The sequence below is a fragment of the Haliotis rubra genome, unplaced genomic scaffold (assembly GCF_003918875.1).
Source record: "Haliotis rubra isolate DU_JTF1 unplaced genomic scaffold, ASM391887v1 Scf471, whole genome shotgun sequence".
NCBI classification, from domain to species: Eukaryota; Metazoa; Mollusca; class Gastropoda; order Lepetellida; family Haliotidae; genus Haliotis; species Haliotis rubra.
This window is the reverse complement of record NW_025767159.1, coordinates 288,929-303,570: the sequence shown is the minus strand read 5'-3', so window position 1 is coordinate 303,570 and position 14,642 is coordinate 288,929. Positions and strand designations below refer to the sequence as shown.

At 42.8% G+C, this 14,642-nt stretch overlaps 1 protein-coding gene across 1 annotated transcript in view; it reads left to right on the top strand.

Moving 5' to 3' along the window:
- Nucleotides 1-13,276, top strand: part of LOC124290715 (mucin-2-like) — a 144,494-nt gene extending 131,218 nt beyond the window's left edge. The window contains exon 10 of the mRNA XM_046727519.1: nt 12,916-13,276. Within this exon, the coding sequence (XP_046583475.1) occupies nt 12,916-12,960 (45 nt within the window). The 3' untranslated portion in view covers nt 12,961-13,276. The remainder of the gene's footprint in view (nt 1-12,915) is intronic.
- The last annotated feature ends 1,366 nt before the right edge of the window (nt 13,277-14,642 follow it).

The window sequence follows — 14,642 nt, the reverse complement described above, 5'->3', positions numbered from 1 at the left end:
GTGGGAAGGAAAAACAGATACCCGACCGGGTCCTCGTGAGGTACCTCTACCAGCCAGGGGAACACAAAGGAGACACTCGGAAATGAGCCACCGACCCGACATGGTCGGTCAAGACTTACAGCATAGATAAAGTGGACATCAAGGCTGACGAGCCAAACTTGTACTGCTTGAAAGACGGGCCGCCGAGGGGCTTCGTCAGAGAGGAGTTGCTGATCATACCTCACGGTACCATGTTGCCACCCAAAAAATGAAAGTGCTAAGCATTGCTAAGCATTGCTAAGCAATCGGTAAGCCACGTGTTGGTCGGTTTTCAGCACGAGCTTAGCATGCTTCGTTTCGGCTAGTTGCCTCTTCACCCGTTCTCGTTCTAGTTTGCTAGGAATCACGTTGTTCTCTCTCAAGCACTCCTCGAACGAATCCCTGTCCTTGCAGTGGAATAAGGCCACCCATCACGTCTGTTCCCTGAGGTCTTTCAGGTCCGAGTTGAATTTCTGCGTCAGCACCCAGATGCTGTGCTTTGCATTCCGGCCGGAGAAGGCCAGGTACGACAGCATGTCTCTCTTTTTTGTTATCTCTTTGTTGGCGCTGCAGTCGTCCAGGATGAGCGTAGGCTCCCCCTTGAATTTCTTGTGATAAGCCTTCAACCAGTCCTGTAGGCGTGTTCCCGGGTCGACTTTGTGAACGTCCAGGTCCATCATCACCCAAGACCTCTCCGTGTACGTCCTGTTTATGTGCAGAGTAGGGCACATGATAACGATGTTATCAAACACATCCCGGTAGTACCCCTCCATCATATCCAGCACAAAAACGGTCTTCCCGCAGCCCGTCTGCCCGCACTGCGCCGTGCAGTGCGGGTCGCCGGGTAGATCAATAGATTGCCTGCACAATTCTCACATTATCTATATTAATAGATATAATATCAGATATAATTTCAACTTGCCTGCGGGTTGAGCCTTCTTGGCGATCTGGATGGTTATCCCCCCGTTGCCATTGTCGATGCAGCGCCCGCTGCCGTGTGGCCTGTCGTCGTCCGTGGACCGCATCTCAAACCACAGCACGTACTTGGTGGTCAGGTATTCCCCGATCTGCACGGAGGATAGTTCCAGTTCTTTGGCGACGTGTGGGTGCCGGGTCGGTAGCTTTTTTATCCCGTCCCACTGCTGGTGTGCCCTCATACCATAGCTGAACAGCTGGATGGGCTAACCCTCGATGGTCACTTCCACCTTCATGATCTCGGGGTTGAAAAACTTCTCGGTGTCCCTTCGGAATGGCTCGTAATCCTCCACGGGGATGATCAGGATGCCTTTCATCGATTGTGCCGGCATGTTCAGGTTGATGTTCCACACTGGTGTTGCTCTTGTCACGTACTACCGTTCTATGTTGCAGGACCTGGTCGTACAGGATGGCCACCTTCCCCGAGTACTGGTTTCAAACCTGCCAGGCCAGCTCCGGGCTAGTGACTATGTCAAACTCCAGAGAGATGTTGGCGATGGTGTAACTTGCCTCATCGCCGTTCGGCATACGTACGACTTTGCTGTAGTCGTTGAACGTGAGCTCGTATTCCAACCTATCACCAAGCGCAGCCTGGTAAAATGCGCGTGCCCCGTGAGCAACTCGAAGTCAAGCGGCACGCAGAACCGGTTCCTGTACGCCTTGACAATGGCCTTTTCACCCGCCGGGACCTTATTGAGCTGGTCTGACGTGAAGCCGTACCCCACGCGCAAGCTGACTTACTGATGCCTTGGTACACGTTGTTGATTCGTTCGCCCTCGATTTTCCAGAGGTCCCCATAGCAGTGAAACACGTCGCTGTCATCATTGCTCAACACCTCGTTGCCACTGATTTTGATGGTGGTGTTTGTCATTGTCGGAGGTCAACGTGAGGTTGAACACCAGTCGAACCGTGCCGGGTACGATGAGGTCATTCTCACCCAGATTGGGGAATAGAACCAGCAGCGTTTGGTTTTGGTCTATCTTGCTGGGATTGTTGGTGATGGTCGCCGACTGACGCGTGGCTCTAACGCCGAGAGGCTCTCTTAATCTCCAGAAAGGGTCTAACTTCCTCCCGTATGACATTGTTATATGTACAAAATATATAAGTTTAATAATTTAATATGGCTGAAGGTGGTGGCTAGGATGACATCCAGATGGACGAGATGTGGAAAAGTAGTGCCCACCTCGTTCTCACAAGGCAACAGTATCCTGAAGCAGACGGTCGACGAATACTGCGACGCGTTGAGACGTAGACACCACGTCGAGCCGTTGGGACGAGACTATTCCAAGTTTACCATCGACAAGAATTGCACGCTGTGATTGAGGGCTCACCCGGGGGTCGATCTCATGAACGCGACGCACGAGAAACCCGCTTGCCTTATCGACACTCACCAGTCGCCATGGTGAGCAACTGATCCGCGATGAACAAAACCTCCTAGATTATCGGCCTAAGCTTCCACCGAAGGTCGTCCAAGATCTGCAAGCTACCAGGGCCGAACTCAGCGATGACGGGGACGTGCCCCAACTTGCCATCGAAAAACCGTTGGATACGTACCATAACAAACCCTTACCTTGGTTCGAATTTACCATTCGGGAACTGCGCGTGCTGACACGCAAGGCCATGCAAACCATTCGTGGGTCACTCGTGGACAACATGGCCAAACTGGACGTGATCGCCGCCCACAAAGCCCGTGAAAGAACCTAATTAGGCCAAGCGGAGGACGAGTTCAGCCGACGTCGGGTCACGGAACGAATATGCAACCCGGAAGAGGAAAGTTCGACCCCACTGGAAGCGGCGTCCTCCTCCCGAGGAACAGCTTCGGTCCCAGATCAGCCGTGTGCGGGAAACCATCGACCGATTCCTCTACCAGGACACCACGTTGGCCGACAGGATCCGAATTTTGTTCTGAGAGCAAGGGATCACCATCGCCAGCGTTCTGACGGCATTGGGCTTCATCATATCGACCCTGGTCGTATCGTTTAGGGGGGTTGGTGGGGGTACACCCACACCCCCAACCCCATCAGGTGGGGACGTCAGAGACTGGGTGAGAAGACACCTGAAATCCCTCGGGGAGGCTCTGGCTAAACTCACGGGTAAGGCCGCCGAAGCCCTGCCCGGCATTCTGGGTAGCATCGTCTTGTGGTTACTTAACACTCTCTCGAAAACTGTCACGTGGCTTGGTCAAAACCTGTGGGCATTCATCGTCGCTGTGGCCGGGCTGGTGTACGTAGCCGCTAAGGAACTTTTAACCAGATGAGACCCAAGCCGACCGCGATCCCCCCAACCACCAGCGCTCTAGGTGTTCCTTGTTTTCAGCCATCTTGTGTGGTGTAAGGTGTTGTAACTCACGTTGATGCCCGGGTTGATACCCGATATCTGGATCAGCCGTGGCTGTGACTATTTCGTTGTTGTAGCCCACCACTTTGTTGACTCTCAGTTGAATGTCGCTCGGAGCCATGTACAATCCCACGCCGAACACGTAGTCGACTTTAGACCGGGCGTATTCCAACGGGACTTGGTAGCATCGGATGGCACTCGGCAGATCGACCGGGGCGGTGATGGCATCCTCGACGTTGGCCACGAACTGTTTCTGCACGTCATAAGCAGTCCCTTTATCCACGATGTTGGAACGCGTTTGCGCCTGTGCGCCCACCAGCGCCCACACGTACGTTCGAATTGAATCGTTCAAACTCATTACAGCGGCACGAGTAAACACTTTCGACGTGTGCAGCATGAACTTTTTCCAATCGTCCTTGAGAGAGAAGTCTTTGGGTTACTTCACTTTTTGGATGGTGAAAGCAACACCATCTTTAAAGTTCATACGATCATCTCGCCATTCATTACTCGACAAAGCAAAGTCCTGACGCAGTAAATCTCGTTTCAGTAAATCATCACTGACTTCTTTCACGGATCGCACGCCATCATATGGAATACCCAACCCATGGTTCGGGCCCGGCAAACACCAATCCATCTTCGGCTATTTTGAATTCGTTACAAACGGGTTCGTAGGCCAGTCGATCGTACGGGTTGTTTACTGCGTCCCACGTCTTGTCCTGTGGGAGTGTGCTGCTGATCTCTTTGAGGATACGCCTGACCTGGTAGTACACGTGGAACGTGAACACATACCTACTCAGCACATCACGCCTAGCCGCACCCAGTCGTCACGCACCAGACGGCGAAGTTGAGTTGATTCTGCCAGAACTGCATAGGGTTGTTGAACCAAGCGTGGACTGCCTTGACGTTCGTCACCGAAAGCCTATACTTTTCGAACACATCGATGAACTGGGCTCCGAAATGCAACCCAGGCACGTCGACCATGATCTTTATGTGCCTGAAATCGGAGGCAGTTACGTTGCCGCTCTTGGGGTAGAAGTGCAAGTTGAAATATTATATAATGTCTGATATACTTCTCGATATGTACGTGACGCTCCCGGGAATAATGAGCGGTGAGGCCGTTCAGCTGCTGCACGTGATCGATAACATATCGGGTCAACTCGAAGTCGCACTCTGCGATATCACCTACCTACCGCGATGGGCCAACATCAATGACAGCAACAACAAGCTGTTCCTGAGTTCTGTCCACAACCACATGACCAACGGCTCCTACAGTGTGTGCTCGCTAAGCGACGAAGTCATCAAACCCGAGGGAGCCGAGCTCAAGATGAACAACTCAAACGGCACAGTGGTGTTAACCAACAACTGAATAAACACCTTGAGGCTCGGCCGACCATTGGCGCGGATACTCAGGTTGCTGTCAGACGAGATAAAACCCATAACCACCGTCACGGGTACGAAGTTACCAGACCTAGTCCCGTAACGCGAGCTGTGCATTCATCTCGATCAGGTGAGCACGACGGACAACATTCAAGCCGAAGGCCCTTCCATGCTGCTTAGAGCCGTACCGGTGAAAACGGAGAAGTACAACGATGGTGGAACAGAGTCGTTTTCTTCGCGGCAGTACAAGAGGTTAACGCGGGGTACCATCCCTGAGTTGGCAATGTCAATTTTAGATATAGAACATAATCCTGTGAATATGGGATACCTCAGCGTGACGCTGCACATACAATAATGACTAGCGCACAAGGAACCGGAACGGCTATGAGGTTGAAAAAATGCATCAATGTAGGGATCTCCGACCTCGGGGACACACGCGGATTCGACGAACCCGGAGTAGAGGGTAAACTATACGCCTTGCAGCTTAAAAACAGCATTTACAAATGCGTTGAAGTCCCCATCCAGCGGTAGTAACCTAGGTGATATAGTCGATACCTCAGGAGCGGCCCTCAACACTCGGTTCGACCTAGTCCGCATCGGTGATAATAGATGGTCGGTATACCCATTGTTCGGTGGCAAACTGTTCGACCTAGAAGATGTCGATATCATGACTGTTGCTCGAAACAAGCAGTATGCCCTCGTCTTCACTGACGACGACAAGTGGATGTCGTTACCCTCTCAAGTCGACTGGTTTCTCAACATCACGCTCGGCTCCCCCTAAGTGTTCACAGAGAACAAAGACAACTACCTAAACAAAGTCGTGAACAACGCAGTGTAGTCATCAGCCCACTCTCGAGGATGGCAGCCCACATTCTATCGAGTAAACCCGGGGTGCAAAACGTGGGTTTGCAGGTGGTGTCTGAATTCGACGGCGTGGCCAACATCCTGGAAAGTCTACCGGCGAATTCCACACTGGTCATTCAAGTCTACCTAGGTGAACCATCGCAGCGTAAAGTTGAAGTCGTGAAAGGTATCAAACTCCGGTGGGTCAAACAACATCAGTATCACGTTTGCACTGTTTATGTGCGCGTGGGTGTCGACTCCCACACCTGTCTGCAGGGGGTCACCGTGACCGTCGAAGACACGATATCACTCACCAAGATATTCGTACCTGACAACATACACCTCATGGGGTTGAAGTGCACCCCTGAGAAGTTATCAGAAAAACAGTTGGAAACTATCTTGTGATAGTAATATAGCAATTGCCAGTCATCGTCCAAACGTCACGCGTAACGATCTAGGAGACACAGAGGGGTTCGATCTGCCTGGTGTGGAAGACACCGTGTCCGTCCTACACTTGAAAGACAATGTGTACGAGAGGGTGTCGCTGGCAGACTTTAAGGAGCCCGAATGGTTGATCAACATAACCCTCACCGCACCTTACGTCTCTTTGACCAAGGATGGTCATATCACCGAAATTAAGAACAACGGTCTCTTTCTTGCAGCTTACCTTCCGGATTCTGATGATATATCTATTTCATGGCGTAGTACTTTCAACGTACTAACTCCACACAAGGATGCAAGTTTAAGGCTCGAGTTACCCGATGACCTAACGAGACTTGTAGATATAGACCCAGAGCGAGAATCCACGATCATCATCAAAGTCTTTCTCGAGTCCGCTCATAACATTAGTAAAGGAATGCAAATCTTACCTGGGTTGACAGTGCACTGACAAAACAAAGACGTGTTCGCAGTACACCGTACAGCTGGGATCGGAACCCTTGGTAAGTCACTATGATGTAAGAATAAACCCACCTGTTAAGATCTCACCTATCTTCATGCACGAAAATCTGCACTTTATTGGCCTCAAGTATATCAACCGAAAGTTAACGAAGACCCAATTAAAATATATCTCATAATATATATTATATGCACAGGACGGGGCTGTACCCAGTCTTGGAAGAAGTAGCGAAAACACTGGAAACCGTAGACGGATTCCAGTTGAAACAGTTATATGACATAAAACGTGAACTAGAACAAGATCTTGACATACGGAAAGCATTATGTAAGAAATACCATAGAACTTCCAATGTCGTGGATGGGGTTGATACCTCCCTTATGGCAGCCAGTATGGGATTAGGTACGGTAGGTGCCGGCTTATTGGCCACCATCGTAGCCGCACCTATAGTGCTAGGCATTGAAATAACAGCTGGAGTGTCAGGGTTGGTGGGATTGGTGTTTAAGTTTGTATCTCGCAAATTACATCGTAAAGCGTTGAAACACGACGAAATTAGAATTCTAGCCGAAGCAAAGTTAAACACAATAGCCGATCATATTTCCACCACACTCACGGACAACAAGATCTCGGAGGAGGAGTAGGTATCAATAAATTACATGCAATAAAACCAACTATCGGTTACACCTACTTGGGTTGTCAGTCCAGATTTGAAGAGGTCATCATACGACGATGTCGTATTGGCCACACAAGATATACTCATGAGTACCTATTAGAAGGTGAGGATCCTCCGTTTTGTATCCCTTGTGATGAAAGAATCACATTCAAGCATGTCTTGCTTGACTGTGTTGAATATTCCATCACAAGGGATATCTATTTCAAATCACGAACCATGAAGGATCTTTTTACTTATATAAGTTCTCATTTAATTATTGCATTTTTAAAAGAATTAGACTTGTTAACTGATTTGTAAATAGATACATGTTTTATTATTGGTAGTTTAGATTAGTAACTGAGATTGTTAGTGGCTGTACCCTCAAAGGGGATTGAAGTAGCGTAAAATTATTGTCCTCCTGAGAGGGTACGTAGGTCCCAACATTCAAAGGAAATTTAAATTTACCAGTTGTTTTAAATGCAGTATTCTTGTCATTTTAATTTTGGCTAAATTTGACTTCAATCGCCAGCGGCTGAAGGGATGATATAAATCCAGCTAGGGTCCATGCAGGTAGCAAAAGTAATGTAAGTCCCTATGGTCCCTAATTTGGTGATCTACCTTCAGTTGTTGGGGATCTATAGCCAGTTTTTATATTGTATTGTCCAAATAGTGCTATTAGATTTAACTTTCCACACTAGTTTTAGTTGTAATTGTGATATTGTAGTTCTTTTACTGTCCTTCGTTGACAGGTTTTTATCATATACATATATTCTATTTCAATGTCAAATATGTTCTCGTCACGATATGGCTGAGATATTGCCGATGAAACAAGAGATTCGAACCAAGTCTTGGAAGACCGCTGGCATCAGTGAGGACGAGAAAAAAAAAAGTTCGTGGAACAAGGCCGACAACAAGCCCGACAAGCCTTCCTTACGAAAACCAAACAAATCATAGGAGATTCATGATAAACTGTTTTGCAGATATCATCATAACTGAGTAACCGAGGAAGCCAGAGGTATTGATCATACCCCACGGTACAATAGGGTCACATGATCATGGAGTGTTGGCCCGCAGTCATAGTGACCGAGGAATCCAATATTGATTTTTTTACCTCACGATACAATGGTGTCACGTGGTCAGGAAGTGTCATAGTGACCATGAAGTTGGCTGGGGATTCAAAAAGTGGTATATACAATAGCGGAAGAGATTAGGGCCTGATAAAAGCTTTATTTAGGAAATACAGCTTACAGAGGCTTTTGTCAAAAGTGATCTCGTACCGCTATTCTGTATACTACTCCTTGGCATACACAGGCTGGAGAGTTTCATAAATGCCTTGACAAACCTCTGGTACAAAGGTGCAAATGGTGTTAGACGGCACTCTGTATAGGTAGGAAAGAGACTTGAAGCTGTCACCTATGGTGGGAAAATGCAAAGAAAGAATATAATAACATCAGTAATATTCAATGAGACTCATCAAATAATTTAAAGTTCACATGCAACGAAAAAATCAAACATAATTAAAACACAATTATCACTTTTTCATGACATATAATATACATTACTGGTTATGAAAAACATATAAACAAAATTATAAGTGTACAATCGCAAATCAAAATAACAATATTTTGTACTTGGGTTTACTTCCCAAGAAATGAAGCAGCCGGGATACCGAACCAAGTCAGAGCGGGTGGGTGTGCACTCAAGTGTAACGGCTGGTTCATTTGCAGATTCCCTCACGGCTCATTGTGTGTGTATATATAGAGATGTTGGGTTTTGTAAATACATGCTCATTTTTTGTGTATAACATTTTGTAATCTACATACATCATAACATGTCATGTGTACAAGTATCACACCTGCCTGTCTGTGTAATTGCATAATGTGACAGAGACTGAACTCGGGCCATAAATCAATTATAGCCGGATAGGTGTTAAGTTCAAATTGCATGTGGTCAGTGATCGAAGTTGTGTATTGAATATTGTCACATAGGTGTCAATAAAACACACGTTGAGATTTGTCTGTGACAACGACATATCTATATCACAGTTAGAAATTCTGTCAAAGCTGAATAATGACATTGCTTTTAAGTATCGAATTAGTGAATCGTTTGAACTCCGATTTCGCGCGGTTTTTGTCATCGAGTTATTTTTCAACTTTATAAGTTGAATTTGCATTTTTGATGATTTGTTTCTGTAAGTCCATACCGAAAGGTATCAGAATCTGCAAAGTTGTGATTTACGTTGCATGTGACCTTTAAATAAACTTACACAACTATTTTGCCCACATATGGTTTCAAAAGTTAGCATAAAAAAATATAATTAACAATCATTACACTGTTATCCTATGATTCAAATATTACCTTTATAGGGTAAGTATTCTTATTGTAATTAGTGATATCTATACTCCAGCTGCAATATGAAACTTGAAAGTTGAAAAATATGATATATATATATGTAGCAGTGACATTTCACTTTGCATTATATATTTGGTTTATGTAAAATGTCAATAAAAAAATCATATAAAAACATTTCTTGGTGGTGTTACACAGTTTTGTAGCCAACAGTATTATTTGTGCTTGTCCTGTGTAGGCCAGGTTAATGAATATGCATTTCACGTGCATTTCATGTTTATGGGAATCTTTGTTATAACACGGATGATTTTGATTGGTTGATTGGATCGTCTGCTTCAACATGATCAAACCTCGTGGTGTCTTGTGATTTTCATTGCATTCTGAGAGCTGATAATGTAAGGTCGAGTCAGAGGAATCACCAGGTTAGTTATATTTGGTAATGCATATAAAATAAAGTTCTAGACTAAAAACGTCTATTTATATTAAATAAAGTTGTCAGTTTGGATATGTAAATATGTTGTGCTAATCCGTGATAGGCTGTAAAGTTTTTATGCCTCAATTCGATTGCTATTATGAATATTTTTCATAATGTTTCTTGGATGGGTGACATGCGTGTAGTCTGTGCTCGCTGTGGTGGTGGCTGTTGGAATATGATGTTCACTTCTGTGTGCGAGTGATGGGTTCATTGTGATTCATGTTAACTTTGTTTTCACTTTATTGTATTAGAATCTAGGCACCTGTCACGCATCGAGCAGATGTCCAGGAGTAGTTTCGTCTTATAGACGGTTGAGCAAATTTTGAATATAATGTAAACGTGTAAATATTTCATTTTCCTCTGGAAAATGTAACCAATATGCATAGGTTCTTATTTCACACTCAGTATTGTCATATTTGTGAACTAACTGAAAAGGAAAAATATTTGTTATCAATGTATTTATTTCGTTCAATGTGATGTGCATATCGCTCAATGTGACCATGATTTATATGTGCTTCAGTTGTCTCCCTTTTCTGTTAATCAATTGTTACAAATGAATCTGTGCTAATACCCTTGTGATAAAAAAACAACAACAACCCAAAACATTGTGATATCAATACATATTAATGAAATGTTTACAGGGTATTCCTCTGCTTCTTCTGCTACTTCTTCCTGTGATCTAAAGAATAAATGGATTCGCACCCTACAGCAAGTCATTGTGTTTTCTCGGCGTGATAGCTGTGACATATAGTCCACAATTTATGAAATATATCATCTAAATATTGTAGAAAATTCGTGAAGGAGAAGGGCGTTGTTATTGTGGCTCTGTGCCGAAAATCATATTTGCCATAAAACAAGGTTAGAGTTCCACCGGTAAACCGCTTAAAATGTATTCAATTTGTTATGATTATATCGAGGGGTTTGGGTTTAGGTCGGGGTCAAGTTAGGTTTTCTCTAAAAAACATCTTTTCTTAGACATAGAATGATGAAAAAACGGGCGTTCAGTTTCAACTTCTCTAACGAGATGGTCGTAAAATCGCGCAGCAGAAAACCTCTGCTACGTCTGCTTCAGACGTTTTGATACCATGGAAACAGAATACCGCGAGATATTATGAGATCGACACTAGTATCGGCAGATCGAATCGTGTGAGAGGTAGCAATTCGATCGGTCGATATCAGTTACAACCACCGAACATGTTGTACAATGTATGGAAATCGGCAGGTCGTTACGACATGCCGACCCGTGTGAGTCGCACTTAAGATTTAATTTTTAATGTCAATTTTTACTGTTTACTGTCATAATGGATTCGTGCCTTTTATTCTATATTCGTTTCCCTTGTTTTTCTAGCTGCAATATGATGCGCGTTTAAAGCGTCATTAACACTCCTTTAACGAGATATTAGTGATTTTCAACATCACTTTCATTGTGCTTGTTAACATACGATAACAATACAAGTATATCTCGAAGCGAAAAGCAGCAAACTTCACTTTCTCACTCCATGCTCAAATAGTTCTATAAATAACATCTGTGATAATGTAGACGTCGTTGTGGAAATATAAATGTAACAGTGTCCGTGAGACAATAACGCCTCCACTCATACAGAGCATGTGTCTTGCTACCATCACGGTTTCTAGATAAACAGAAGCGGCCACACTATATATACATATATGCATAAAATAAGCACCACCTTGAATTTTTAGTAATTAATTTTGTCTGAAATGAAATTCTAAACTCTTTCCAAAAAATAACCTTTATAATTTGATACAGCAAGCATTTAACATTTCAAAAACGAAAACATCATTGAAATTACCATGTATTTTAATTAGGATAATTGCCTATATTTAAAACAGGTATTTTTCTGTCCTAAAACAAGTTACCTTATTTTGAAAAGTGAAAGTAATAATTGATTGTTGTGTTGGCTATAAATTCGTTATTTATTGTGGATGAAAGTTTGAGGAAAACTTACAGTCAAACTAAAAAAAGGAAATTTTTAAAATGCAGTAAAAGTTGCTTTACAAACAAAACAAACAGAGTTTAGCTGTAATTATGAGTATCCGGCAAGGAGAAGTAAATGTCATCTTGGTATATAACATAATTGTTATTTTTAGTCAAAACTTAATTTAATGGTGTGTTTGAGCAGGAGAGGAATAGTTATTTTGGGTAAAAATTCAGTCCCATCACATTTTCATCAACATATTCTTTTATAAAGAATAGAAAGCCTTATGTTATTTGTAAAATTGTCAGTGGATAAAGCTTCTTTAACTACAGGTGGATTAAATTGATGGCTATACCCTAACTTTTCTGTAGAATCACATCTTATTTCCAAAATAGGGTGGTGCTTAATTAATGCACGGGTGTATATTTTCCCGAACAGCATGTTTGTTACCATGAAGCAATTTTGAAGGCGCCATGGTGTAGCTCTGAGACAACGTTGTTGATTTTTGGCTCTTCAATAATTATTTTCCCGACCAATTATTGTTTGTGTATTCCATAAAACATTAAAGCTAAAACCTAGCACGAGGGAGTTCTTAATCATCTGTCTTGCCTTTAAAGCCATGGGTCCCTAGTATGGTGATCTACCTTCAGTTGTTGGCGATCTATAGCCTGTTTTTATCTTGTATTGTCCTAATAGTGCTATTAGTTTTAACCTTCCACACTAGTTTTAAATCTAATTGTGATATTCTAGTTGTTTTACTGTCCTTCGATGACAGGTTCTATAATATACACATATTCAATGTAAAATGTTCTCGTCACGATATGGTTGCAATATTGCCGATGTGACGTTAAATATTAACTCACTCACTCACTCACTTTAAAGCCATGATATGTTTTTCAATACATTAGTTTTCATGAAAACAGCTTATAATCTGATGGTTGGAGTGTAGTAGGTGTCAATGCCTTTTCCCGAGTATTTAGAGTCAAAACTGTAATTTATCCAAATAACACATATGCACTTTGCTCCTTTCAAACATGTTTATTTTCATCATTTGCAGCTGATGATCTTCACGGACTGTGTGGTGTATGGAACCGTGGTGTAACGAAGACAAGTCGGTCGATGACCAATAACAGTTTGACAGCAAAACAAACTAAAACAAGCTAGTGGTCCTAATTGCAAAATGAGTGTGTTATTCCATTTTTGACTGAATAATGTTATCCATTTTGATGTTATTTGTTGCATCACAGTTTGTCTCGACCAGATGCAAACACAACAGTATAGATCTGTTGAAGTAAAGTGGATTTCATGTTTATAACCAAATGACATTCACGGCATTCTCCAATCGATGTTTCAGAAGACAAGTCGTTTAGTCATTTATCTTAAGATCTGTCAGACAAAGATTAAACTGAACAAATGGATGTCTAATTGTTGTTTATGTTATCATAGACATGTATGTTTATACTGTAACCTTTTCAAGCGTTAAATGGCATTCTTGGTAAAACCAACACTTTAGATGCTAGACTGATCACGAAATTGTTTCAAAGAGAGATTAGCATCAGTAAGTGTTTCATTCAATAAGAAAAAAGCCTGAGAGAGGCATGGGAGAGAAACAAGGTTTCAAGTACAATGTCATGATTCCCTTGTTTGTTTGCCCATGCTGTCCAAATGTCCAAGTACAATTGTGAGCAGGTTTTGGGACTCATGCATTCCACTACGTAACCAGTTATTTGTCTTGCATCTAATTTGGTAGTTCACATTGACCATTCAAAGGGATGTTGATAGTTTTAACCGTTAAGATTTTGTTTGAACAGGCTCAAACCATGTAGCTTCTCGTGACGTAGGATATGTATATACACATTCATATGTATATTGACAAGCAGACTTTATTACAACAATTATCCACCTAGGGTCCATGCAGGTAGCAAAGGTACAGTAAGTCCCTATGGTCCGTAGTATGGTGATCTACCTTTAGATGTTGGCGATGTATAGCCTTTCTTATATTGCATTGCCCGAAATAGGTATACATTTTTTAAACCAGATACTAGTTTTAATATTTAAAATGCTCATATTCTAGTTGTTTTGATGTCTTTTGTTGACCGATTGTATACTCCAATATTAACTAATTTAAACCTATTACTTGTTTTAGTCACGATATGGCTGAAATATTGTGAATGTGACTATATATTGTAACTCACTCACTCATTCACTCACTATTGCAACAATTACATCAGAATTCAGATATTGCCCCTAGGCAGTTAAACGGGAGACAATGTCCACCTTCCTTTTTTATGAATCAAAGTTCTGATCACCAGATATCCCAAATCAATATCCAAGCTGGGACAATAGAAGAACACTAGTTCCTACTGAACTACATATAAGGTCCGTTTGAGTCAGAAACGGACCGATGAATTGCAAATTTTATCATTGTACAAAATTGCCACATAAATATAAATAGTACACATGTTTATCATTTACTAATACCCAACAGCTTTCTTATATTTGAAAATTTTCCGGACTCCACCAAAAAAGTTGTTTAAGAAACTATCATCATTGAAAACGCAAAAGTTGTTATCTGTCGCGGCGGGGTGAAACCGCAGAAACGGAACAGCCACTATCTCGTCGTGCACGGGATACACATGCCTGATGAAAAATGAAGTTGAATGCTGACGTGAAACAGTTGATGATTAAAGTGTACGATTTTTTCCGTGCTGAAGCCGAAAGGGGCAAACCATTTTATGCCATTAATAAATTCCGTAAGCGGGCAGCAAAAGCTTTAGGAGTATC